General features: G+C 54.5%; 1 protein-coding gene across 1 annotated transcript; it reads right to left on the bottom strand.

Annotated features, from left to right (window-relative positions):
• Positions 1 to 1951: 1951 nt before the first annotated feature.
• LOC111149995 (purinergic receptor P2X 3) lies at positions 1952 to 26256 on the bottom strand. Its single transcript, XM_022507296.1, has 12 exons — positions 26138 to 26256; positions 19185 to 19320; positions 18756 to 18827; positions 18456 to 18519; positions 17667 to 17760; positions 17285 to 17362; positions 16426 to 16567; positions 15810 to 15946; positions 3713 to 3806; positions 3349 to 3414; positions 2666 to 2743; positions 1952 to 2203 (listed from the first exon to the last, which is right to left on the bottom strand). The coding sequence occupies exons 1-12, from the start codon at positions 26254 to 26256 to the stop codon at positions 2090 to 2092; spliced, it is 1194 nt and encodes a 397-aa protein (XP_022363004.1). The 3' UTR covers positions 1952 to 2089.
• Between the last annotated feature and the right edge of the window lie 175 nt (positions 26257 to 26431).

A 26431-nucleotide genomic window follows, 5' to 3' on the forward strand; every position in this document is an offset into this window, starting at 1 on the left:
GCTCTGGTTCAAACTTCCATGGATTCCAGATTTCTTTTTCTATCCAGCAGGATTAGTGACAAGCCCTGGCAACCCCAGCAGGGTTGGCGTGTGGTCAGGTTGGGGCCCGTGCCAAGTCCGCCACGATGCAGCAGGGCCCAGCCAATCTGGCACCCAGAGGCTGCGGCTCAGGTTCCTGTGGCTCAGGTTCCTGTGGCTCGCACGGCAGGCCCGCTGTACAGAGTTCACACACTTGCTGGCAGGCCAGGCGGAGTGGCTGCCCCACACGCAGGAGGACCACACCCGTCCAGAGGAAGAGGACACGGTTGCCTCGGTCTCCTCTGCAGGGAACACGCCTGCGACTCCTGCTGGGATGCCTGTGGGTCTCGTGGGTGCAGCATGAGGCCTCCACTGACGTCTCTGCTGGTCAGATCTCTGGACATTGCCTGATGCTCGAGGCTACCCCGGGGAAGAGCGATCCCACCAGCCTGAGGATGCGGTGGGGGCGAAGGCTGAGCAGGGAAGGGGTGACGGGCCTCTCGTGATGGAATCTGACCCCTTCTTCCCCGGAGGGGGGAATCACTGGGGTCAGGCCTTTGCAAGTGCCCACTGCTCCCAAAGTTGTCCCTTCCAAATGACTCCCAAAGCTGCCCTGCCCCTTCCTGCCATCTCCCTGCACCTTCTGCAGAGGGAGCAGCCCTCCACCTCCTGGCATGTCCTTGCAGCTCCGGCCACATGGTCATGCCTGCACTCCAACTTTTCAGAAGTGATGGACTGTGGGGCTAATGAAACTCATCCCTCAGGGCCGCCCTCATGCATGAGCCCCTTCTAATACCTAATTTTGTATTATTTTGAGATGATGCCCCAAACTGTATATGCTTCAGGCTTCCAAAGACCTGGGTCTGCTCCTGAGCTCTGCCTCTCACAGGGGGAGAGCCCAGCAAGGGGAGGGGGCGCCAGGCTGACAGAGGTGTGAGTGGACTAGAGGATCCCCCAGTGGCCTCTCTGGCCCCTTGTTCTTGCCAAGACACCTGGGTTCTCATTTGGCCACTAACTGTGTGACCCAAGTCATTTCCCCTCTCTGGCCTCAGTCTGCTCATCTGTAAACAGGGGAGAGGGACAAGAGAGGTTCTAACCTTTGAAGGCTGACTGCCCATTAGGACCCTGTGGGGGGGCAGCCTGGCTGGCCGCTGCTCCCAGGGCCTCGGGCCTCCCTGGAGCATGTTCACCAGCGTCATAAAGGAGCACGGCCCGCTGAGACAAGGGCCTGGGTCAGGGGAATCATGCCCCACCCTGTGGGGGGCCTAATTCCACTGCTGGGGGGGGGTGTCCCGATGTGTGGGATTATGTGGGGGTCCCAGAGAGAGACCCATGGCTGGGTACAGAGCTAAGTCATGCCTCCTGTTTCCTTCTGAACTGAGGATCCACCCAAGTCAGGTCCACCCGCATCCCTGTCTAACTGGTCTTCCCTACACCAGGGCCTGAGTTCCTGCTGAAAGCATGGGGCTCACTCTTCATTAAGCGAAACCTAATCCTGGTCACCATGGGGGAGGCTGAAGCAGCAGGGGCGGCCACCCCCTGGGAGTTCACCCTTCTCTTGTGGGGTATGGGTGATGGAGTTCGATCTGGGTTCAAATCCCAGTCCTCTTGCTTCTTGGCTGTGTGGACTTGGGCAAATGACTCAGTCTCTCGGGGCCTCAGTGTACATTCAAAACAGGGAAACTAATAACTACCTCATAGGATGACTCTAAGGGTTAAATGAGATAATGTGTGTGACGCTGCCCGGCATTTGGCAATGCCTTGTGGCCACTTGCTATTACTATTATGCTCTCTACTCTTCAGAAGGGGGACAACTCAAGGGCTGCTGCCCTGGGGGTCCTGGGAGGCAGACAGGGGCAAGGCAAGGGGTGAAGGGAGATGGAGGTCTTAGCAGGGGGTACTACCTCTCTGCCAGAACACTGGGAGGCCCAGACCCCTGGGTCCAGCATGGCTTCCTGGGGTGAGCAGCAGAAATGAAAGCCCCTTCCCTTTCCATCCCTCCTTGCCCAGGTGGGGTGCCCTATCGGGAGGCCTGGAGCCCATGGATGAGCTTGGGGCCCTGGCAGAGGCCTTAGTGGCCAATGGAGTAGGCCCCTGAATCTGTGGACTGCTTCTCCTCGGTGGTCTGGTCGCTGGAGCACTCTGGGTTGGCCGAGGCAGTGACCTTCAGCATCATCTCGTCCACCTGCAGGCAAAGCGCTGGTGTTATCGTGCTCTAGCTGTGGGCAAGACTCCCCCTGCCATGGGACTCTGCTTGGCAGAAGTGGCAGTGGAGGCTCAGGGCCCCGTTATCAGGGAGCTCCATCAAGACTGTGTGATGCCAGCAGTCTGAACAACCACGAACCTCATGGGCCAACCGAAACCTGAGCTAACCCATGGCAGAATTTGTCCTGCCTCAGAAATGGAGAGGGGACAGTGAGTGGATCGGGCTGTCAGCAGTGATGACCCACAGACCGCCCTGCAGAGCCCATTCTTGGCCAACTCCCTCTCCTTGGGACCCCCAGTTTGCGCTGAGGCCTCATGAATCCCCTTAAGAAGCCCCCAGAAGGGGGAGCCACTGAGAGTCCCTGGGGTCTAGGGGTGCCCAGCTAGTCCCTGCACTGTCTCTCTACCTCTCATGCCTCCCCACCCCTCCCCTCCAGCTCACCTCCTCAAACTTCTTGGCTTTGTACTGGTCAGCCCCCTTGAGGAAGTTGAGCAGGATGATGTCACAGAGCACAGTCCCCTGGAGGAGAGGCAGGGCGGGCTCAGTGTGGCAGGAAGCACAGGCTCCAGCAGCCGCTGAGCGGTTGGGCAGTGGGGAGGACTGCCCTCAGGCAGACAGCAGGCCAAGGGTTGGGCGAGTCCTCCAAAGACACCTGACTGATGTTTCCACTTGGAAAAACGTCCCGGGGGGGGGGCTTTGCAGGATGCCTCCTTCACCCACCTCTCAGCACTTGGCAGTGACCGCAGACCAAGATGCAGAGAGAGGACTTGGTGGGAGAAGCAGAGGGTGAGGGGGTAGAAGTCCCTGGGAGCAGGGCTCGGTTCCTTTGGTCTGTGGAACCCTGGAGTCTCCTCCTTCACCTGCACGGTGGGGGAGCAGGAACTTGGTACCAGGTGGAAACTCCCGCAGTCGGGGAGGCTGCTGCGGGAGGTAGTGAGCTCTCTGTGACTGGAGATGTTCCAGCAGGGAGGCGATGAGGGAGATTGAGGCACCTGGCCAGAGGTTGGACTTTCCATTCTAGGCAGAAGCAGGGCATCATACCTGGGCCACTCCCCCACCCCGACCCCCACCTGGAGCCCCACCTTGACGGGCCTCCTGTCTGAGGCTAAAGGGGCTGAACTCACCACTCCCACGGAGGTGAAGGCGGCCACAGAGCTGATGATGGTGGGGATGATGTTAAACTTGCCAGCCTGCAAGAGAAGAGACCAAAGCGGGTGGGCAGAGAGCCCAGCACGAGGTCCTGAGGCTTGAGGCCGAAGGAGGACTCCCAGCCAGAGAGATGGTGGAGCAGAGGGCTCTTGGTCGACCAGGAGGCCCCAACCCTTGACCGTAGCAGTGAAGAGACTACAGATGTGACTCACGGATGCTCTCAGAGCTGGTCAGTGGCAGGACCCTGCCCCCCACCCCGGGAGGAGGCTCTTGAGGGCCCAAGACTGGTCTGGGTTTCCTTCCCTGTCCTCCCCCCATCTGCCCGGCACAAGGACTCACATTCCCATACACCAGCACGTCAAAGCGGATGCCGAAAGCCTTGAGGAGTGTGCGGTACTCACTGCCATTCTCCATCTTGTAGTACTTGGCAAACCTGGAAACCAGAGGTGGAAGGTGGGTCCCACTGTGGGCTCCTCCCTGAAGCGTCGGGGTCCTCTGGAGCCTACAGCTCTCACTCACTGAGCATCTCACCAGTGGTTTGCTGGACACCAGCCACGGTCCTCCCTGTGTAGTTAGCTGACCCTCTGCGTAGTCATCCTGGGGCCTTGATACCAAGGCAGCTTCCCAGCCCCACCTGCATCTCTGTGCCTGGGGCCCAGGACTCTGTCTTTTAAGTAATTTCCCTAGATGATTGTGGTGTGTACAAAAGTCTGAGTCTTGCTGGACTCCAGGCTTCTTCGGTTTTATTTGTTTGGGTATCCCTGGGCTTTACTCACTGCAGATGGTCCCCTCCCCACAGGCTTCTCAGCGTACTTGGGTTCAAAGCCTGGCTCTGCCACTTACCAGTTGTGCAACCTTGGGCCAGTAACTAAACCTCTCTGAGATTCAGTTTCTGCTTTTATGACTGGGAATAATATGGAAGTCCTGCTTCACAGGGGTGCTGTGAGAATTGAGTGAAAGCACACACCCCAGGGGTCTAGAACAGTGCCTGGAACACAGTAAGCACCCAGGGAATGCTTACTGCTGTTGGCTGTTATTATTGTTGAAGAAATATATTTATAGAGCGGTTTTTAAAAGCCTTGCGGGATAGGGATGTGATTGCTCTATTTTTCAAGCGAGGCTCTGAGGAGGTTAAGAGACTAGTCCAGGGTCACCCAGGGGCTGAGACTAATGCTAGAGTTGCCCAAGATTGTATCCTCTACCCCTTCTCTGGCTGGACTGCTGGGTGCCAGGAGCCGTGCGGGGGACAGGTAAGAATGATCATCTTCAAAGTGGGGGCATGAGCACCTCACTGTGAAGATGTCCGGGGAAGGGGTGGGGAAGGGACTGCCTGTGGCTTCACAAGCACTAGGAGTGCAAATAGTGTCTGCCTGAAGCCAGTGCACGCCCCTTACGGCCCCGCCCATCATAGGCAAAACTCTAGACTAATCAGCGAAGTGTAATGTCTTGGGACTACAATGGACCCGCAGCGGCGACACAGGCTCCTGACGCCAGGATCCCAGAAGCACGGCAAGGGTTAAGTGAGATGATGGGGTGAAAGGGCTCGGAAAGCCCCATAACTCTGTTGACATAAGACATGGCTCTTATTTGGTGCCAGCTGTCTCCCCTTCAGTGTTTCCGATGATGCCCGGATTCCCAGGCCTCTCCCACAGAGAGAGGAGTCTCCTTCCCCGCAGGTGTCCGTGACTGTAACAGCCCTCCCAGGGCTATTTGCATTCGGGCAGGGAGAGGGAAATGCTCGGCTCAAGGGCACAGACAGCAGAGGGGTCACAGGCATGGGAGCAAGGTCATTTTGGAGAAGAGTCATCGAAACTCATACAACGTCAGCCACTGTCTGCTCTGGCTGAGCAGAACTCTGCAGCCAGGAAGAAAGGAGTCTAAATCCTGGTTCCACCCCTTTCATGTGACTCAGAACAGTATCCCTGTTCATGTCTATGACATGGGGGTACTCATGCACCCCTCAGTGGGTCTGTTAGTGAGAGGGGTAAACACCAAGACCCACCCTTTAAGACAGGCACTGTCGCGATCCTGGTATTCTGGCTGTCCCTCCACACCCATTCTCTGCCTGCCCTTCTCTGCAGGGTCTGGGAGCCTGGTCTGCAGATCCTGCCTCCCTCAAGCTCCCTGCCCTCCGGTTCCCGGTGGGCTCCGCAGTGGGAGGCATCCACAGGCCATTGGAGGGTCGGAACAGAAGAAGAGTTTAACAGGGTCGGGAAGGAGTCGGGCTACATGTTTTCCTGCCTGCCTGTGCCTGGGCATGGCTGGAGCATGTATGCCCACACGGTGCACCTGCTGTCCCGGGCTGAAGAGTAAGCCTGAAAGCTAGTCAGTGAGGGAAAGTGTCCCCCCGGGGTGCCCGACCTGGGAAGGTGTGTCCTATAGACATTGCAGCCAAAGAGGGAGGTAGAGAAGGCAGGATGATCGTCTTGAGACCGAGTCCCAGAGTAAAAATGGGCCCCAGGAAGAAGACCGAAGGAAACCCAACTACCTAAGCCAAAGAACCGAAGAGCTGGAGGACAAGGGGAGAGGAGAGGGGATGGGCCAACTTTAAAGCTGTGGTAGGTTATGGTCTGGGTGGCAGCAGCAGAGGGCTTCCCAGACCCAGTGGGGACCCATTCTACAGGTGGGGAGAGGGAGGAGAAGGTAACTGGCCGGAGATGGAATCCAGGCTCTGCTCTTAACCCTGAACGCTGCCTCTGAGCTCCGGGTGGCTGGAAAGGAACCAGATCTCCAAGCCCTTCTGTATTCTGCGTTCTGTTCATGTCACTGGAGAACTCAGGTTCCCTGTCTGGGAGATGTGGCACCCGATGTCCTCAGGGACCGGGAGGGTCGGGGGTGGTGGTGAGACTGTCACAGGTGTTTGGGGCAGGGCAGGGGCTAGGACTGTGCTCCTGAAGTCTGCATTCCAGCCTGGGGCTGCAGCCATGAAGAATGCTCTCACATCGACTCAGAGAACAAAAAGTCAGCACCCTGGGCACTGTGTTCAAAGCGAAGGCTGGCTAAATTTATCTTGGGGAGGAATGTGAAGGAACAGGGAGAAAAACCAAAGCGGACTTGGTTTTTCTCCAGCACCTGCCTTCCAAGAGGCAAGAAGTATGATAAGATCATTATCTCACCAACCACCCACCCTCGCAGGAGGGTTGGCAGGGACTGGTTCTCCTCCTGGGAGGGAGAAAGGAGGAAGAACAGTGCTCAGGGAGGGAAGGCACACACTGAGCACCTACTATATGCCCAGCACTGTACCAAGTGCTTTTTAACACTTACCATCTCTTTTAAGACCCAGCCCCAAGGAGTTGAATTCTGTTGTTCTTCCCATTCGACAGATGAGGAAGCAGGATAACACAGATTAAGCAATTTGTCTAAGGTCTGCAAACCCAATAGTCAGTTCCGAACCTGGGATTCAAATTCAGGGAGTCCAGTGCCAGAGTTCACACTGTGAGCCAGCATTCTAGTCTGTTTTTTGTTGCCTGATTTCTGTTAGGTTGTGGCTGATTTCTTTCAGTTCTCCAGCTGGGATCCCTTTTGGATTGGCAAGGCGGGTCTCGACGCCTAGTGTCCTTGGCTCAGAGGAGAACATTAGAGCCATGGAGTGTGGGAAGGATCCCCCAGCATCCTCCTCTGAAAAGGGCATGGGTGGAAGGACACCCTGGCCAGCCCTGACTTCTCCCAAATCCCCCGATTCCTACCTCTCCAGCTTTGGTTTTCTTGGCTGAGAAACATGGTTGGCGAGAACGACACCACCGACACCCAGCCCGACCCAGTCCCCCTTCCTTGCCTGTTGGCAAGAAGTGCCAGCCACACCACACCAGCTGCTTTCTCGGGTTTCCTGAACACACCCTGCAGACACGGACTTCTTGCCTGGGCCCATGCTGTTCCCCTCTCCTTCCCTTCCTGCCTTGAAAACTCCTACTCATCCACCAGGGCCCAGCAGGTACTCAGAGCACACCTACCCTATGCCAGGCACTGTGCTAGACCCCATTGACACCTTGGCAAGGTCTGCTCTCATCTGAGGGAGAGAAATATTAATAACAACACACCCCCATACTAGCTAAAGTCTGACGTCAGGGCCAGAGAGGACAGAGCACCGTTCGAAGAGCACATATACTGAAGATCATCTGACCAAGGCTGTGAGCCGAGGAAGGCTTCCTGTAAAGCGCCGTTGGAACTGAGGCCTGAGGGATGGAGGGTTGAAAGGTGCGAAGGCCAGAGGTGGGGGCCGCTTTCCAGGCTGCAGGACGAGCCCTGTCCTGGGAAGGGACATAGTGTCCCTGAAGAAGCTGCAGGAGCTTGGTGGGCTGGAGGACAGGGACAGGTGGAGAAGGCCGGGTCCACCTGCTGGGGCGGTAGAGACGCTGGCTGCATCGCGTCCCAGTTCCACATTCTGCGACCTCAAGCCTGTAGCTTGAAATTGACATGGGGGGTGTATTTACACCACAGAAATGGGCAAACAGGGTGAAACAGGTATTTCCTTTGTTTCCTTTTTCTCCAGAGCCCTTTATCAGTGTGGGCAGAGGCTGTGGAATCCTGTGTTACCTTTCCGGCCCCTGCAGGACCCAGGCCCCTCGCTCGGTACCTGCAGCAGACTGCTCTCCACAGTTTGCACCACTGACCATGCTCCAGATCTCACTGCCTTTGCCCGAGGGCCTCCCTGAGGCAGTAACGGGCAGGGTAACTGCTTTCTGAAGGCAGCAGTGGATTCCTGACATCTCCCAGAATGAGTTTAGCACCAACATTGGCCTCTGGGTTACCTCCTTCTCTAAATTCTCCCATTCTTCAGGTGGAGCCAGTGTAAGGTGGAAGCATCAGGCAGAAAACATTCCGATCGATCGGGCAGGCGGCTGGATGGGATCTGGGGAGGGGAATAGGGGCGGGCAGAGCAGAGAGAGAATCTGCGGGCTGCGCTTACCCCATGCTGAGCGCTAGGCTGGAGGCTCGCACACCTGTTCCTTCATTCAGGCCTCACATCGACCGCTTAGTGGTGCAGCTGTTGGTGGAGGGGCTTTGGAATGAGACAGTCCTGGGGCTTGAACCGTGGCTCTGAATGAGCTCATGTAAGCCGAGGGAAAGTCCTTCGTCTGCCTGAGCCTCAGTCTCCCCAGATGTGAAACGGGGGTACTAGTGAGAGTGGCAGGCTTGTGACGGAGGATTCCGTGAGCTGCTGGCTGTGAAGCTCAGAGTTTTCAGTGCACGTCATATGGTGTTCCTCAGGCTGGAGAGAAGCCTGGCCGGTGGCTCTAAAAGCTCCTGGGCCTGCCAGGGGTCTAGCTGGGATCTGAACACCAATGCCCACCCCTGCCTCCCCCCCGAGAGACGAGCCAGAAGGAGACTCAAGGGTGGCCTCGGTGAGCAGGCAAGAGCTGATGCCTGGGAAAACAGCTGAGCTGCTGCGGGCTTGGCTGCCGGTAGCAGTGGAAGGAAGCCAGACAGTCCCTGGTGTGCCCACCACTCTCCACGGCTGACCTGCCTCCCTTCCTCTCTGGTTAATGGGGGGCCTTGGGGAATGGGGGCACTGGAGGAGCCCGAGGGCGGGAAGATGGTGGGTATGTGGCCCACTGTGTCTCCTGTCAGGGACCTCAGCTCTTGGCCGGGCTCCCGTTCCTCCTGCTGGGGCTGCGGGGCGAGGGGTGGCTTCCTGCTCCGTTAGGCTCTGAGTGTCTCAGCTCCCTTGTTGGGTGAGTTTCTTCACAAACCCCCGCGGAGAGAGGGGCGCACCCATGGGGACCCTCCCAGAGATAACTGTGCTGAGACCAGACAGGACAAGCCCAACACAGCCCAGAATCCAACAAGCAGAGGCCTGACAGGGCTGAGACACTTGTGTTTGTGTGTGTGCGCACGTGATCTCTTGGGCCCCGAGCAGCAACAGATAAAGAATGAGGAAGTACAAACATCAATTACCGTAATAAATCACTTGTCAGATGTGCTTGCCGGGCAGTGTGGAAGCTACCGTTCGGACGTGACGGGTCTATAAATAAGAGTGCGCGCGTTCGCGGCCGCCGCCAGCACCTTCCCCAGGCACCCACATGCACTCATTCAGACTTTCAGAGCTTGAAGGGAACTTATCACCTCGAAACAGCCCATTTCACAGAGGAGGAAACTGAGGCCCACGGAGGGGCTGAGAGTTGCTGAAAATCACACTGAGCATGTGCGGCGAGGCCTGAGACACAGCCTCCTGCCCCGCAGCCCGGGCTCTCTCTGCTTCACTTTTGCTTCATCTTAAGATGAATAATTATTTTTTCTCGGCTTGCTCCAGCACGAAATATTTTTCGTATAAATATTTTGTTCTTGGGTTCAGGTTTATCATTTTAATGTGATCACAGGAACTGGTCTCCATTGTATTTGTATCAGCCACAAAGCCTGACGGAATCTGGCATCGGAAGGCGTCTTCAGAGCCCTCCCCTCGTTAGCTACGAGAGGTTTGCTGCCGCTGCCTGGACCCCTCCAGAGAGAGGAAACTCGCTGCCTGTCGGAGCAGCCCAATTTCAGCCCTGGGTGGCTCTGGCCCGCAGGAGTGCTTCTCCATGCTGGGCTGACATTTGCAGAAGTCGGCAGTCGATAAGCGTTTGCTGAAGGGAGGAGGTTTTTATCACGATGTACGAACCCCTTGGAAGCTCTCAGACATCTGTTTAGAAACGATCCCATAGAGTGATGGAAATTCCTTCCTAAAGCAAGGACACGTAACTGTTACAGGAAAAATAGCAACAAACTTGCAGGATCTGGGTCGGACTCGTGAGGGAAAACTTGGGCCTGGAATTTGAGTTGTCTGAGTGAAGGAAGTGGTGTTCTCCGCAAAGCTTTTGCCTGGTGAGAAGTGATTTTGCCAGCTGAAATAGACTTTTACAGTTGATTTTATACTGATAGGAAAATATCTCCTGGCAGACTCACTGTGTGTGGGGGGGGCAACATCCTTGGAGCAGGCTGGGACGCCTTCCCTTAGAGAAGACCCCAAGCCATATTTACTTACGCACGTTCTGGGAACCTCTTCAGCTCCAGGGGCAGGCACTTAAGCAATGACTGGTGGTTGATCTTTTTATAAATATTGCTATTAGTTCATCTTGAATGAGGCAGGGAAGGATCAACGGACATGGAGCTGAAAGAGGTAGCTGAGCGCCAGATGGCTAGCGTTTGTTCCTGGGAGTAACCTCTTTGGCCTCAGTTTCCTTGTCTGTAAAATGGGGATAACCATACCGGTCCTACAGGATACTCATGGTTACCAGCACAGGCTTGGAGGCTGCGGGAATTGGAAATTCCAGGCCAGCACTATTTGCTGTGTGGTCTTGGGCAGATAATGAAACCTCTGAATGTTAGGTTTCCAGCTATAAAATTCTCTCTCTTTGGAGTCGATGAGATAATCTGCAAAGAGCACCTGGCTGGCTCACCGGGACGTGTTCGATGAGGGTTAGCTGCTGTTTCCTACCAACAGAGTTGGTTGTCGTGGGGCCAGGCTAGACCTGAAAATTATAAAAGGCTGTATAAATTCGGGATTGCTCTGATGGCCTCTCCTCCCACTTGAACCTAAACAAAGAGGAAAACGGATCATGGCGAAGGCAGGCAAAATCTACCCCCATCACAGGGGCCTTCGAGTGTCTCTGCGGAGATGATGGAAAGTGGCTGCTTTTAAAAACACATATTCTATGGCTTTTGGAAGGAGAAAAACCCAGATTGCAGAAAGAATGCTCAAAGCCAAGGGCGCACTTTCGATTCCATCTCATTCAATTGGCCTAAGATCTTGCTGATCTGCACGTTTCTGCATGGAAGCAGGGAAGACGCCAAATTTCCGAGCTCCAGGAAAGCTGCTGTGGGTACATTTCCAACACGAAACCGTCACTAGAAACACCTCCAGCATGAGGAACATCTAGCAGCTGAACGAGTGTTTTTTGTCCCAGACACCAAGACAGGAAATCCAAAGCTGCCTTGCCTTTTCGTAGCGAAGCTGCCTGGGCTCGGAGGGCTCGGAGGAGAAACACGGATCTGATGTCACTAAATGCACCGTTTTTGCTTCTGCCCCGTCGTTCCCGCCATCACGGCTGGGCCTGTCTCTCCCGCTTGCTTGCAAATGATGTGGTTGCAAACGATGTGACGGTGGAAGGTATGCCGGAAGCAATGGCTACAGATCAATCGGGTCCCTGGGTTTGAGTCCCCGTGTCCCTCTTGCTTAAGCTGTGGAATCCTGGGCACGTCTCTGTCTTCCTGAGCCTACTACGGGGGCGTGAGCGTGAGCTGTGAATCCTGTCAAAATAGGCACGAAAGGCTTTGCAAACCTAACTCTAGGGGCTCTCAATCTGAGGTCTGGGGATGGGCTTTTAAAGATCTTCAGAGCCCTGGAGTTTTATGCCTCATAAATGCAGAGAAAAAGCACTGGAGGGAAGCCCATTAGACTGTCCAAGATGCTAACTTCCTATAAGGGGAGAGAGACTGGAGGAAGGAGAGGAAGTCTCCACATCGTCCCTCCTATGTATCAGGATCGCTTGGATTTATTATTCTGAGGATGTTTTTATATCTTACTTGTAGAAATAAGTTGGCTTTTTTAAAGCAAAGAAAATGCCTGCAAAACTGCTCATGTGGATGGATATCTGCATCTTAGTGGGCATCTGGTCCATGAATTCACCCAGGAGATACAAGGGTTAGAGACCTCTGAATGTTCATGGAGGAAATCCCTGGGTTCACGTGCCTGCCTTCCCCACCCTGCCCCAGGCTGTCTCCGCTGGTGGCTTGGCCGAGTCACAGCTCCTGTCCCCGGGTTCTAGGAATTGCTTCCTGCCCTCTGCCCTTCAGACCTGGGCAGTCACCTGTGTCCCGTCGCTGGTCCCGGGCCCTGCGCTATCCTTCATGGGTTCCCTACACCCTGCCCACACCTTTGAAACAGTCCCCTTATTAAACTCTCCTCACATTACCCATTCTGCATGTGCCATCTGTTTCCTGCTGGGACCCTGACTGCTACAGTATTTTTAATCTTTGTACCATCTCCCCCCCCCCATATACGCAAACACTCTCAAATACATTCACCAACACCCTCACACACACACACACACACACACACTCCCCACTCAGGCACACGCCACACTTACACACTCACCCACAGACTCACATCGGTCCCCTAACAAACACACCCGCTCGCTCAAAGACACAATACTTGCATTCACATGTACCACTGCCTGATCCCAGCGCCTTGAGGGAGGTCGGTCCCTGGTTAAAATCCTGCTCCAGCGAATGGAGGGCCTCCCTGTGAGGCGAGAGGCCCTTGTCTACACCCCCTGCCCCTGGGGTCCCGGTGACTCTCGCCAGTTCTTATTTTCCAGAAATGCTGTCCTTTGCCCACTACTAATCTGTTGGACCCACCCATGCCACACTCTCAGTGGGCTTGGAAGGAGGCTTCAGAAAAGTACCGAATTAAAGTGGCTCCTGGAGAGTTAGCCATACGGAATAGATAGAGGAGTAAAAACAAAACGTTTCCACCAAGTTTCAGGGAGGGACAGATGGCAGTTTCAGGAGATCACACAAATAAATATTAATTTAGGTGGACGGCACCAGGTAATCTGGGTGGAAGTTGAAGGGACTCACATTCTGACTCAACACAAGGTCACCTTTCCAATCCCTGGAGCGGTCAATGAGGGACCGGCCATCTTGAGAAGGGGGCCCCATGTCTGGGGCCATGTCACAGTGAGACTGATGTAGCTAGAGCTGTAGCTACATGTACATGTAGCTGACCTCGAAGGCTCCTCAGGATACCCTTGTAACCCTGGGCAAGTCACATCCTCTCTGGACTTTCTGCTTCTTCAGTGGTGAACCGGTCACCTCAGCCTAGGGGTACCCTAGGGGTCCTCAGTGGCTGCAAATTCTCTAAATCTCTGATCCTCTGGGCCAAGAGCTGTAAGAAGCAAGGTGGAGGGGGGGCATTTGGAAAGGAGCTGCAGAAGTAATTAGTGATGGAAATGAGAATCTCTACTGCCTCTTGCCTGAATGTGCAGATTAAAACAAGGCTGACTCTTGGCTGAATGACTGCATTTCCTCCAGAGCAAATGGCAACAGTAGGACGTTTGAAAAACTCTGGCCTCTGATAGAGAGGGAGCAGCAGACAAATTTGTTTGGGGGACAGAAAGCCAGACCCTGAATTGTGCCTCCAGCTGCTGCTAGTCCTCTAACCTCTGTGGACCGCAGGTCCTTCGTTTTTAAGCAACGAAAGTATCAACCAAATGTGCTTTTTTTTTTTTGAGGATTCACAAGTGTGAATGTCCCTAGCCTTCCTGGCTGCATGGAAATCATCCAGGAAAATGTGTTTGTGTCCAGGCTCCCCCGCCTACTGGCTGTGTGACTTGGGGAAACTTGTTTCATTCTGCCAAGTCTTTGTTTTCTTGTCTGTGAAATGGGGGGATTGTGGCATCTGCTTCACAGAGCGGGTAAGGAACAACACGCCAAAGCACACGAAACCCTCGGCACCCAGGGTGATGAGTACGGTGCCCACAGATCAGGAGATTTGTGGGATCCGAAGTTCTACTGTTATCAGACAGAGCAGTGCCAAACCTGGCTGTGACCTTTATTCTCTGTGGCCTCCCCAACGTGGGCACTTAGCTCAGCCTCGGGGCTCCATGCGGTGCCAGTGGCTTGAAGGCAATGCGAGGGTGGTGGGTGGGCACCCAGGGGAGGAACCTTAGGGGGCTTGGGAGGAGCCCTCTTCTCGTCATGGCTGCCAGATAGCCCCCCACGCTAGTGCTCTGGAAATTCTTTTAAACTACGGGGGGAGGAGGTCAAAATGAGCAGGTTTGCCCCTTCCTGCTCTGGCCTGGGGGTCTTTGGTGAAGGGGTTAGTTATCTGGGTCCACATCTCTCCGACAGCTTCCCATGAGCCCCTGGTGGTTAGGCTCAGGGATCCTCGGATCTGTCTGCCCAAATACAGCCTAAGCTAGTTTAGGACCAAGTCCACCTCGCATTTTGCTGTGGGGTGGGGCAGAGGGGGGTCCAGGAAGGGGAGTCGGGGTGGAGGGGCAGCTGAAGCCCAAGATTGAGAACTGGAGGTGGAGGACCCCACACCGTAGCTTCTTTAGATCAAAGAGCCTCTTCTAAATCTGTGTGGCACCCGTAGTTGGGGGCTTCATCGTAGTTAACATTCTTCCTACACTCTCCTGCCAAGTAAGTTATTTGGGAAATTGAAGAATTCCCACTGGCCACAGGGAAGTTATGAAGATGAAAACTTTGCATTTGAGATCCTGAGAATTTTATTAATATGTTGCTATTTTAAGACACCATACAAATATCCTTTGTATTGATTTCTCTGTGATGTACCCACTGAGTAAATATGCCAATTTCTGCCAGGGAGCCGAACAGTATTTTTAACCTACTTTAAAATATGTGTTGTTTCCTATGGTTTTTTAAAGTTTGGAGTTGATTATGAAAGCACTTTCAAATTTTAAAAAATTCTCCTCTCCGGAGACTATACATATATATTTTAAACTATTAAATATAAAGGGTAATGGGATGTAGTTTTACATATACTTTTAGAACTACAAATAAAGGTAAGAAAAAGGTGAAATGATTATTTTTTTGCATCCGTCTGCTGTTCTGTTGGAAAACATCACCACCACTTAGAAAGTTCGAGTACCAATTCTTTGAATGTGTAACTGAAACATATTCTTAAGTGTACTTTTTTCCCCCTGATCCCTGCCTATTTCCCCAACGTCCCCTGTTTAGTGTATAGCACCATTGTACGTCCTCAAAGCCCTCCCAGAAATCTCAGGGTCTTGGAAAATTGAGGGCAAAACAGAACAGAGATAACGATCCTATTGCCGTTTCCTAGACGGGGACATTAGGATAGCAGAAGGTCAAGGGCTGGTCAGCTTCAACTGGTTCTAGACAGTTAACCCTGGGTTTTCTCTTCCTTTTCTTCAAAGCAAGGTTGATGGGAGGGGCCCTCAGGGGAAATTCCTTATGGCTCAAGGCCATTGGAGATCGAAACTAGATGATATTGAAAGATCGGCTTGAGCTCTTGCTTGGAACGGCGTGGAAGCACTCCTGACCATGGTAGTTGTGATTTGTGACTCAGATGGAACTTCCTGGTTATGAACAGAAAGACAAACTTTCCATCTTGTAAACTGATCCCACTATAGCCCTTGCTTTGTGGATCAAGAAACCTTAGATAATGCAGGTACCTGAGAAGGCTGCCAGGGCATTCCTTGGGCACATGACGGCTTTCGAACCGGAGCTAAGAAAGGCTCAGAATCACAGCCCACGCTCTACTGGGAGACCTTGGTCACGTGCCCTGCCTGCGGACCTGGCCTATCCGTCTCCTGGCGGTGACAGTTAGAAAGCACTTCCTGACTTTGAGCCAACACCTGATGGGGGTGTGTGGGGCCTTTTCTTCCCCATGTGCATGGCGGCTGGAGGTGTGACTTTTCAGGACAGCTCCTGCCTCCTCCTCCCAAGGCCCCAGGAAACCGGGGATTACCTGAAGTTGTAGCCTGGGGAGACGCTGTTCTTCTCGGAAATGCCGTCCAGCCGGGTGAAGGAGTATTTGGGGATGCACTGGTCCCAGGCCCTGTCCAGGTCGCACACCCAGCCGATCTTAATGCCAAGGACTCCACCCTGTGGGAAGGGTCCAACTATGAGGAGGGCTGTCTCCACCGCCTGCCAGGGTGGGGGCTGGGGGTCGTGACACACAGACGCGTGGTTCTTCCCATTCTCTACGTGGAGGGGAAGCGATTTGGCAGACATTCCTTAGTAAACAACATACGGCAGTCAGGGGTGTGGACCTTTGGGGCTCTAGATCCTGCTTTTGTCCTGCGTCCCTTAGCAGCAATCTAGGATCCACTTTCCCATTGTACGGGCTTTTTCAGCGCTCTAAGGTCAAGTGTGACGGTGGGAACCCGGGACCTGGCTTGGCGGGAAGGGTGAGGGAGGCAGGCCCTCCGGACAGGGGCGGGAGCACACGGTGAGGCCCGAGCCAGTTGCAGGTCTGGAGTGCTTCCACTAGGTGGCGCTGCTGCGCGGCCGCTGCTCTGCCCTCCGGGTATTTCCACCCTCCACCTGCCAAAGGGGACCCCGGTCCTTGGTTAGGTCCTCACCGTGCTGGCCAGTTTGGCAAAATCCTGCCCTGCAAACTTGACCACATCCCCCACCCGCAAGATGGGGCAGAAGGGGTCCTTGTCAGGGTGGAAGCGGCATGTCTTCATGTCGCTGGCTGTCAGGTTGGGAAGGAGGTTTCCCCTGCGGAGGAGAGAAGCAAGGCCAGGGCTGGCGGGAAGACAGGCACCGCACAGGTCTTTAGCCTTCCCGCCTGGGCAGCGCGCTCTGGGACCCGATGTCTGGGACGATCGCGGGCTCTGTCACCTCTGTTCCTGCATCTTCCCCGCAACTTCTATCCCCCTCTCTCCATATCAGGGTTGAGTGTGTTGGTATCTAATACCCCCAGCTCCTAGGCTGGGAGTCCCAGGGGCTAAGAGTCACACCCGAGTTCTCTCAGCACCTCCGTGGTGCCTGGCATTGTGCTTTGCCCACGCCTGATGCCCACCGAGGACTTGCGTGCGAAGGAGTCAATGAACTCCTAACTAACTAGTGGCAAAGGGACACCTCTGCTTGGGCTTGATGTGGGAGGAAAAAAGAAAGCCCTCGGCCCCGACCTTTGGAGGTATCCGGGTTCCAGGCCCAGGCTGAACTTGTGCCTGACCTGCCTCCAGCAGAACTCCCGTCTGTGGGTTCCGAGCCCCAAGGCGGGAGGCTGGCTGAGAGGTTGGCCCCAGAGCCCACCTAGTACTGGGTGGTCAAGGCCAGGTGGGAGATTGGGAATAGGAGCTCCAGGGAGATGGGCAGAGGGTGAGCAAGTGTGGGGAGCCATGTGGACAGGATTCTCCACCCTCTGAAACTGAGCTGGCAGGGTGGGATGGGTGCCCCGCTTTCTTCTTTAGGGAGGGAGCTGGGACTCACTTCTCAAAGTTGAAGAGGGGGAATCGAATGCTGTTCTTGATGAAAATAGTGAAGTTCTCGGCTTCCATCATGACAGGCCTGTGGGGGAGAACAAGAGAGTCTTAGCTTTGGGGGACGAGGAAATGGAAAAGAAACAAAGGGCTTTTCCCCCAGGGACCACCTTTCCTGGTGGACGTTTCCCACCAGGCACCTGGTCATGGCCTCTCTGGGGCCTGAGGGCCAGGGGGAGGAGAGTGGCAGGTGAGGTAGGGAAAGGTGCCATCCTGAGGCCACTTTCCAGCCCAGGAGTGGACACTACTAGGGGTACCTCTGAGACTCTCTGCAGGCTCAGAGATGCAGAGCTCTCCCTATTGGCAAAGGAGAGCTGGGGCAGGGTCCTCACATTTCCACTGTGTCCACCTCGGTGGGGCACCAGCCCTGGATCTCACAGGTCCGGAGCACAGAGCTGTAGTTCACACACCGGCCCGTAAGGATACCTGAGAGGGGGAGCCACATATGCTGGGTGCCTGCTTGGACCTTTGCTTCTCCCTCATCCCTGCCCCACCCCTCATCAGGGACCACCCCCTGTTCAGGGATCCTGCAGGGGAGGGGACAAACAGGGAGGGCAGGGGAGGTGGACCCGTGGTACAGGAACCCTGTTGAGCTCTCATCTTTTGCTCCTCCCAACCCTTAGACTAAGCCAAAGGGAGGTGACAGCCTCCAGGCCCAGCCACCCCAAAGGCCCTGTTCTTGTTCCCAGGGCACAGTGTACTCCTCCTGGCCTCCAAGTCTTTGCTGTAGCTATTCTTTCTGCCTAGAATGTCCTTTTAAAAGCCCTTCTATACTGCCAACTTCTTGTCATCCTTTAGGGCCCATCTAGAACATTGCTAACTCTAGGAAGTCATGTGGGGTCCCCTACTTAGAACCAATCCCTCTCCCTTCCCCAGTGCCCATGGTTCCCCCATGACAGCACTTGCTCCCTCATGCACGCCTGTCTGTCACCACCGTCCCTGGGCTGCGAACTTCTCCAGGGGCAGCCCCCCATGTCTGGCACACAGGGAGTGCCTTAAGTGCTGGAAGAATGACAAGGAACAGGCCAGCTCCCGCTCTGTCCGCCATGGGGGTTATGCTACCTTCCAGGGTCCCACTAACACCCTGGGGCTGTGAGGGGGTGGAGAAGGGCTGCACTCACCCCCGCCCGGGAACCGCTGAGGCTCACACTGGCTGTCTGATACACAGTGGTACTTCTCCTCGCTCTGTAGGGAGACAGGTCTGCAGGTGGGTGTGGGACCCTGCGCTGGCCCTGGATGAGCCCTTTGGCTCCCAGTGCTTCCCGGTAACCAGGGGCCTTTGGAAGGCGGAGATCTTGAGACACAGCTCCAAGGCTGGAACTCCAGCCTCTGTGTGCACCCACGCCCCTCCCTACCATCGCTCCCCACCCACAGTGGTTTCTTTTTGCCCTGCTTCATCCAGCCTCCCTCCCTCCCCTCACCTCTGGGCAGAATCCTTGCATCTGGTTTTCAGTGACTATCATCTTGGTGATGATGACAAAGACAGAGGTGCCCTTGGTAGGAGAAGGGAGAGAAAAAAATGCACCAGTACCAATCTATGAGGTGGGTACTGCTGTTATCCCCATTCTACAGGTGGGGAAACTAAGGTGGAGGGTAAGAGATCTGGCCAAGGTCACAGGACTAATAAAGGGCAGAGGTGGGCTCAAGTCAAGTCCAACCACCCACCTTGCTTCTCCTGCTCCTCTCTGTGTTGTGTTGATCACGGATCTGGAGGGCAGCCCTCCCCCCGGCCACTGGGAAGGGGTTTCACTGATCACTGATACCACTGGTTTGGGGAATCCCATCGACATCCTCCTTGTATTGCCCCATCATTGGACATCCACACGTAGCCCTGGGATGGGGGACCATACCTGGGGTGGGGTCACATAATCAGACACGTCCATGACTCTGTTGGCATAGCGTCCAAAGCCCTTCACCTTGGTGACGACTGAGGACTCAATGGCTGTGTCCCGCACTTGGTAAGCCTTCTCGTGCAAGAAAACCCACCTGGGCAGGAGAATAGGGGGAGAGCAAGAGAGGAGGGTCTAGGCCCATCAGACAGAGGCTGGGAAAAGTTTCCTTCCCCAACCCTAGACCACATGGGGTGTCTGGCCTGGGGAAGGCCTATGCTGGAGGTGAGAGGCCTTGCCCTGGGTTGGCTTAGAGTGGTATGTTCCCATCTTTCCCTTTTCCTGCTTCAGGACCATTTGTAGAATTTTTTCCCTACTTCCCCCCTCCCCCAACCTGAAATTTTAATACTACAGATATCAGCTTATGTGCTGTATGTGTATTTATTTGTGTTTTACACATAAGAAGAGTACGATTTTTTTTAATCCCTCAAGAACAAATATTCACCCCCTTGAGGGCGACATCACCCCTTTGCCAATGCATCATCATTCCCGCAGACTGGGAGGCCGCCTCTTTGGCAGACAACTGGAAAGAGAAGGAGCAGAGGGTCTTAAGCCTCTGACCCAGAGCATCCCAGGCTTTGCTCATGGGTATATCCTAAGTGCCGGCACATAGTAGGTGTTCAGTAAACAAGTCGCTGAAGGCATTTGGGAGCTGGGCGCTTGGAGAAGTCTCCCTCTGTGCAGGCGCCAGATGAGAAGGGTGGAGGAGGAAGGGAGGGGCTGAGCCTTTCCCGGGCAGGTTGGAGGCAGAGGCTGCAAATCTTATTCCTTGGAGCGTGCTGCCACCCAGTGGACATTTACCTGTACTGCCTTCTTCCCGCGGCCAGAATCTGGGAGGGCCTCTTTTCTTCCTTCCACCGGCACCTCCCTCCCTGGACTAGGGCAGCCTCCCCCAGCAGCAAGAGCCTACAGGCAACTCTTCCCTTTGCAGTTCTGTGAGGGGCCTGCCTTTCTCATCACAGCCCTCAAGGCTCCAGCCACTCTCCGCCTCCATAGCAGGCTTCCAGCCCGTGACCAGTCCTATCCGTTCCAGACAGCACGCTGGCAGGCAGATGCTGTTGCTGTCCCCATTGTACAAACGAGAAAGGTCATCAAATGAGTTCAGAACGTGCCGCACACACTCTTAGTTTTGGAGAAACACTGGTGACCTCTTCTAGAATCGGGGAGTGTGCTTTTGGAAATGCTGGACAAGGGTCATTTTCTGCCTGCTAACCAGGAAGGCACAAGGTTGAGGATGAGTGGAAGGAAGGAACGGGAGACTGTGTAGTGCAGAGAACACAAAGCTGGGCACGTGCTGTGCTGGGAAGCTGACCTGAGGACTTTATAAGGAGGTAGTTGGGACTTCAAGCCCAGGAGTTTTCCAACCCCAGAAAGTTGTCCAAGAGCAGACAGTTGTGGGAGGTGGTGAGTTCCACATGCCTGGGAAGACTCAAGGAGATGCATTCAGTTGGGAGGTGTTTGGATTGGATGACCTCTGAGGTCCCCATAGAGAGGAACAGCTCCTGGGTCATGCTGGTAGCCACAGTGACCTGTGGGATGGGCACATGCCCATCAAGTTCACGTGCACACAGGCTGGTATTTGCAAGAGACTCTTTGTTCAGTTTTCAGTGAGAGGGCTGGGAGTTATCCCCATCATGGGGCTTCCCTCCTGCGCTTGAATTCCAAAAGCTCCCTTGAGTGGGATTGAAAGGGTGGAGTCACAGCCGGCGGTGGTGGACAGACAACTCCTAACCTGTCCCCTGTTTTATTGTTGCTGCCTTATATCAGGCAGTGTCCTGAGGAATGCACCATTCGGAGGCTGCACAGGCTTGTAGAAGGCTCTTAGGAGCACCCTGCCTGTGGGGATGCGTGGACGTTTGTGATCCTGTGTGCTTTCCTTTCCCAGCACTTTTCTTCTTTCTTTTTTAGAAAAGGAGAGTTTTCATCAAGTCTCATAAGGAAGTTTGGGTCACATAGAAATCTCATCCACCACCTTATGTCCAAATGAGTATTTCCAGCTCACGGCCAGGGGCCCTGCGCCGTGGAGGGAGTGAGGCTGAGGACCCAGATCTCCCAGCTCCCAGCTCAGTGCACCTCTGTCCAGAGTGGGAGTTGAAACATGCCCTCTGGAGCCTCAGTGTGCCTGGCCACAGAATAGACACATCTCTGAGTGGTGATCTAATGACACGGTTTCTTAAGGCCCCTTACCCTATCCTTAAAGTCCAGGAACATTTGCCAATGAGAAGCAGGGTTCAGATTATTATCATCTAACCAAAACATCCCACTTGAGTGCTCTGTGTGGTTAAGGGTTCATTGGGTCCTTATCCCCACCCAGTGAGACTCCTCTGTTGTTCTCCTTTTATTACAGATAAGGAAACAGAGGCGCAGAGTGCTGTGCTAACTTGCCAAGCCGGTAGGTGGGTTCCCACCCAGGCAGACTGCTCAGAACCACCTCACATCCTGAATGGGATCCTGGTCCCTGTGCGGCTGGCCCTGCTGGTCCCGAGGGGAACATCTGCAGCCTTGGGAAAGTCTTAGGAGGAAAGGCCCTAGGGCTCGAAGAACAATTAACCTATCTCTTTCCTCCCATTTCTCCTCCTTCAAGGCTCTTTCTTATGCCAGGGGGTAGGAGAGGCCACATCAGAGTTCGCTCTCTGAGTTAAATAATAACTGGAAGAATTTCTGTGGCCCCTTGGGGCCCAAGGACGTCATCAGTGCAGCTTAAAATAAGGGGATGCTTCATTTCCAGAACAGAGGGGCTGAGTCTGTCTCTAGAGGCCAGGGCTGAGGAGATGGGGCAGGACTAAGCCTTCAATTCTTGGCATTTACTCGGCTGCTCTGACTTATTTTTTTTCTCATGTTCCTGGTTTATTATTTATAGAGCGGAAGGCGGGTGGCAGCTCCTTGGCAGGTGGGATGTGCAGGAAGGAGGCCAGAGCAGCGTCCTGGCACCCTTCTGTCCACCCCCATGGAGTCAGGGAGGAGCCCGGGGAGTGGGCGTGGGGAGTATGTGCTGTGGGAGCCAGGAGGAGAGGGGTCTCTTGGGAAGGTGTGAGCTGGGTGGTGGGGAAGGGGGAGGTGTGCCGGGGAATCTAGGATATGGTGATAGTTGCCATCTATTAGTGAGTCTCCCATTTCAGGCAAGGCACTTGACATGTTCTCCTTGCCATAACTCCCTGGGGTAGGCATTCCTAAACCCATTTTCCAGATACTTAGAGACTTAGAGATGGATGGTGACCTGTCCAAGCCCCACTCCTATTAGTGTCACAGCGAGGTTTCTAACCAGAGGGTCCTGTTCCACAGTCTCCCCATCATGGGGTTGCAGAGAGGTGTGGTGGGGGAAAGAGTGGCGCTCCTCTCTGCACCTATAAGACGGGGGTTCCAACAGGTCTTCCCACCATCCTCTCGTCACCTGGTGTCCCGCGGGGTGCCTCAGGGTGCCACCCTGGGCTGAAGTGATGGGGTGGTGGGCCAAGAAGGTGGAATTCCAGGCCCTTCTCTTTAAACTAGAACAGCTCCCCTGTTTAAGCACTGTATTTGTTGAGCTTCCTCGTAAGAGTCAAAGTGAGGCTTGAGGCACTGAGGTGGCTCTGTCAGTTGGGCATCCGACTCTAGATTTCGGCTCAGGTTGTGCTCTCAGGGTCGGCGGGTTGAGCCCCGCATCAGGCTGCATGCTCAGCATGGAGTCTGCTTGTCCCTCTCCCTCTAGTCCTCTCCCCACACTCTCTCTTTGACCCCCCACTTTCAAATAAATAAATAAATAAAATCTTACAAAAAAGAATCGAAATGAGGCTGGCTATTATGAACCACACGGGCCAGCTGTGCAAATAGTGAGTCTGTGGATCAGGCCTTGCAGGGGGAGGAAGGGATGGGGAGAGCAGGGCTGTGAGGGGTCTGAGGCACCATCAGCTGCCACAGGTGCTTCTGATGACGGAGCATCAGACGGGAGGGAATGCCCCTCTGCTGGTTTCAGGCGAGGTGGCTTCCTTCCAGGAGGCTCTGCAAACTAGCTCAGGCCGTGCAACAGCAGTTTCGGGGAAACTCAGTCCCCAGGATCTCCTGTGTCCTCTGCTGCTCCCCATGGACCCCCTAAAGAGACTGGCTCTTAGGAAGTTCCATCGCACAGAGGAGACTGGGGATTGCCACTGGGCCCTGGGAAAGCCATGGGAGAAACACCACTGGCCTCTCTGTGCACCTGGGTGGGTAGGGGACACCAGGCATGAAGTGGTGTCAACTCCAGACAGGCAGCAGAGGCAGGCGCAGGGGTGAGAGCACATGTGGAGAAAATGAGCGGCTGCGTTGCGGTCCATGCATAAGAGACACAGTTGGCTCCTGTTACATGTGGCCGCCTAAGACTGCATCCGGTCTACCTCGCAGGGATACTATGGAAGAGATTCAACCGTTAGTTAGTTGTTGATGTCACAGCATTAAAAATCCTCCAAATTCTACTGAGTCCAGGCCACCATTGTCTCTCTCAACATGACTGCACCGCGCCGTTAACAGGTTATCCTCCTGCCTGCTCTAGTCCCTTGGTGAATTAGCCAGAGTGATTTTCCCAACTCAGATCTCATCGTCTGTCTCTCCCTGTCCCTGCCCCCCCTCCCCCCACACACTTCCCATGCACTGGCCCTGTGTAAAAACAAAAGCTCTGAGGGTGTCTGAGGTCTGGCTGGGAGTGACCCACCCCCATTTTACAACCACCCTTGCCTTTGCTCCCTCTGCTCTAGCCATAGAGACCTTCTTTTCTTGTCCCCATTTGCCTGGCTCTTTCCCTTTGCAGAGCTGGCTTGAACCCTCTTCCTTCCCTTTTTTCTCCTGGGTTGCTCTCACTCTTCAGATCTTGGCTTGGGCATCTTATCTCCAGAAAACCTTCTCTTGGCTCCTGGACCAGGTCAGGAATCTCCATACTAGCCGCTCTCCCAGCACTGTGCACCTCTTCTTCAAGTCTTGAGCCTCAGTTGAAATTTTACATTTGTTTGTGGAGATTGTTTGATTAACATCCGTCTCTTGCATCGTAAGCTCCCTGAGGTTGAGGGCCCTCTCTGCTTTGCCCAAGTTCTATGCCTGGCATGAAGAAATGCTTTATAAATTTCTGCTAAATTAAAGACAATGGATTCATGGAGTCCTAATGGTGCCTGGGCTCATGTGCTCACAGATGGGGCTCAGGCCGGGGGGCTGGGCCACAGGCTGCATGGGTATAACTGGAAGGAGCTGCTCCGTGGGGAGCTGTCAGGCTGAGAGATGGATGGGGTTGGATATCAAGATGCCAGAGAGCATCTCATGCTTGTTTCTACAGGCCAGGCTCCAGCACTGGGGGTCAGAGCATCAGATCATATCACGATGAGGGAGCGACAGGGCCAGTGGGAGAGTAGAGCAGGCCGGTCCAGGAGCTGTCTACCCTCTATCAGCTTTCTGTCTGGAGCCAGCAGAGCCAGCAATGTGCTGAGGCAGCTTTTGGGCTCACCTCGACCACCATACTGTCTAGTGGCTATAAACGGCGACGGCATCGCATACACATGTGAACGTGGGACATTTAAAAACCAGCTTTGAGCCAGCCTCTGCCGATGCGGACATGGAGCATTTGCAAAACATCGTATCTCACAAAACCTCGAAGTTGGACGTAAGCATCAAGGCTGTTTTCCTACCCCAAAGCTGGAATGCTCTCTCTAATATCCCTGAGAGGAGCACTGGATGCACAGCCCTGCCGACAGCAGCCACAGAAATGAGTCCTACTGGCTCCCACAAAGCACGCAAAGCAAAAAATCCCTTAATCCACACGCCTGCCCACTCTTCCACACGCTCGCTCATATACTCCTCTGACCTTTCAGGCAAGGAGGCCTGCGCTCGTGCAGCTCCAGCCCACATGCACACCGGATGGCTTCTTTGACTGACTCAATTAACTCATGACTGTTGTCAGTGGCTTGCTGTTTCTCATACACAGAGCCATTGTCTCAGGCAAGACAGAGACTGCACACCGGGAAAGAAAACCTCTAGGGGTTTCTGCCTGTCATTTCTGGTACCCACTGGTGTGTGTAAATGACCACAAGAAGGATGGAACCTGTGTTTTCTCCCCAGCCATTGTCTGCTCCCTGGCCCTTGGTGCATACACGTGTGTGTGCGTGTGTGTGTGGGGTGGTGGATGCCTCTAAAGGTGGGAGCTGAGAGGTTTTCGGACCACTGGCTCTTAAGCAGCTCCCAGGATGGGTTATATGGTAAAAAGAATTATGCTTTGTGACAAAGGGGAATGCTTCTGGATTCACGAGGAGGGACCTGGATCATGTTCAGAAAACCCACCTTCCCCTAAGCAACTCTTCCCTTGAGTTATTTGTGCCCGTGTGTCTCCCCGTCCCCTCCCAAGGAGCAGACACCTTGCTTTGTCCTACCCTCCAAGAGCAAGGGCTTCTCCCCTCGCCCCATTCTTTCATCATCTCCTCAAGCCAGAAGGGGAATCCCTCATTCCAAAGCAGTCCAGTTCTCTCCTTCCCACCCCACCATGATCCCACCATGACCTGATCGACCCATGCTGTCTCCCTCCTTCCCCTTTCCTGTGCTCCCTCATCTTTGTGAGACCCCAAAGCTTTGGCTGAGGAGACTGGGAAGAGGTGAGGGTGGTTTGTTCTCTGGTGGGAGCAGGAAAGAAGGGAGAGGGGAGATGGTCACTTGGGACCTCTCCTGGTGGAGGCTGGCACCAGGGCAAGAATTCCACCCCTTGGGGTGTGTGCCTAGAAACCACTCTCTGACTCCAGAGGATTTACTGGGGAAAGGAACTAATCTGGGGACCAGATCCCTGATGGGGGTGGCAGAATCCAGTCCTTGGACTCCAGGGTAGAGACTGTTTCCTCGAAGAGAGGAGAGGGTCAGGCAACTGGACAGCAACCCTGACGGGACACCCGGCAGCCCTCCCCTGCTAGGACCCAAAGGGCCCCAGGACTCACCCCACGAAGTAGGAGATGATCAAAAGCTGGACTGCCCGGTTGATGACCCCAATGGTCCAGCTCTTCACAACCACTGACTTGGTGGTCTCGTAGGTGAAGAAATCTGACACGCAGTTCATGCTGAGAGAGCACTCAGGGGTCACTCAGAAGGGACCCAATGGTGGCCTCAGGAGGGGGAGGTCCTCAGAACAGGGAAACAGATCAAAGCCTGGAGGGGACAGCTTGGAGGAGGCTTGAGGAATGGAGAGCCTGTTCTTTTAAGTCAGGCAACCCTTGCTCAGTGCCCAGGCTCTC

The sequence above is a fragment of the Enhydra lutris genome, unplaced genomic scaffold (genome assembly GCF_002288905.1).
Source record: "Enhydra lutris kenyoni isolate GAN:26980312 unplaced genomic scaffold, ASM228890v2 scaffoldscaffold22, whole genome shotgun sequence".
Taxonomy (NCBI): domain Eukaryota; kingdom Metazoa; phylum Chordata; class Mammalia; order Carnivora; family Mustelidae; genus Enhydra; species Enhydra lutris.

What these genes read in the sequence shown, in the direction of transcription:
- LOC111149995 (XM_022507296.1), bottom strand. Translation starts at nt 26,256, where the DNA reads ATGAACTGCGTGTCAGATTTCTTCACCTACGAGACCACCAAGTCAGTG. An exon ending in ATCATCTCCTACTTCGTGGG is followed by an intron (nt 19,321 to 26,137) that starts GTGAGTCCTGGG and finishes TCTCCTGCCCAG; the next exon opens with GTGGGTTTTCTTGCACGAGA. An exon ending in TGCAAGGATTCTGCCCAGAG is followed by an intron (nt 18,520 to 18,755) that starts GTGAGGGGAGGG and finishes GTCTCCCTACAG; the next exon opens with AGCGAGGAGAAGTACCACTG.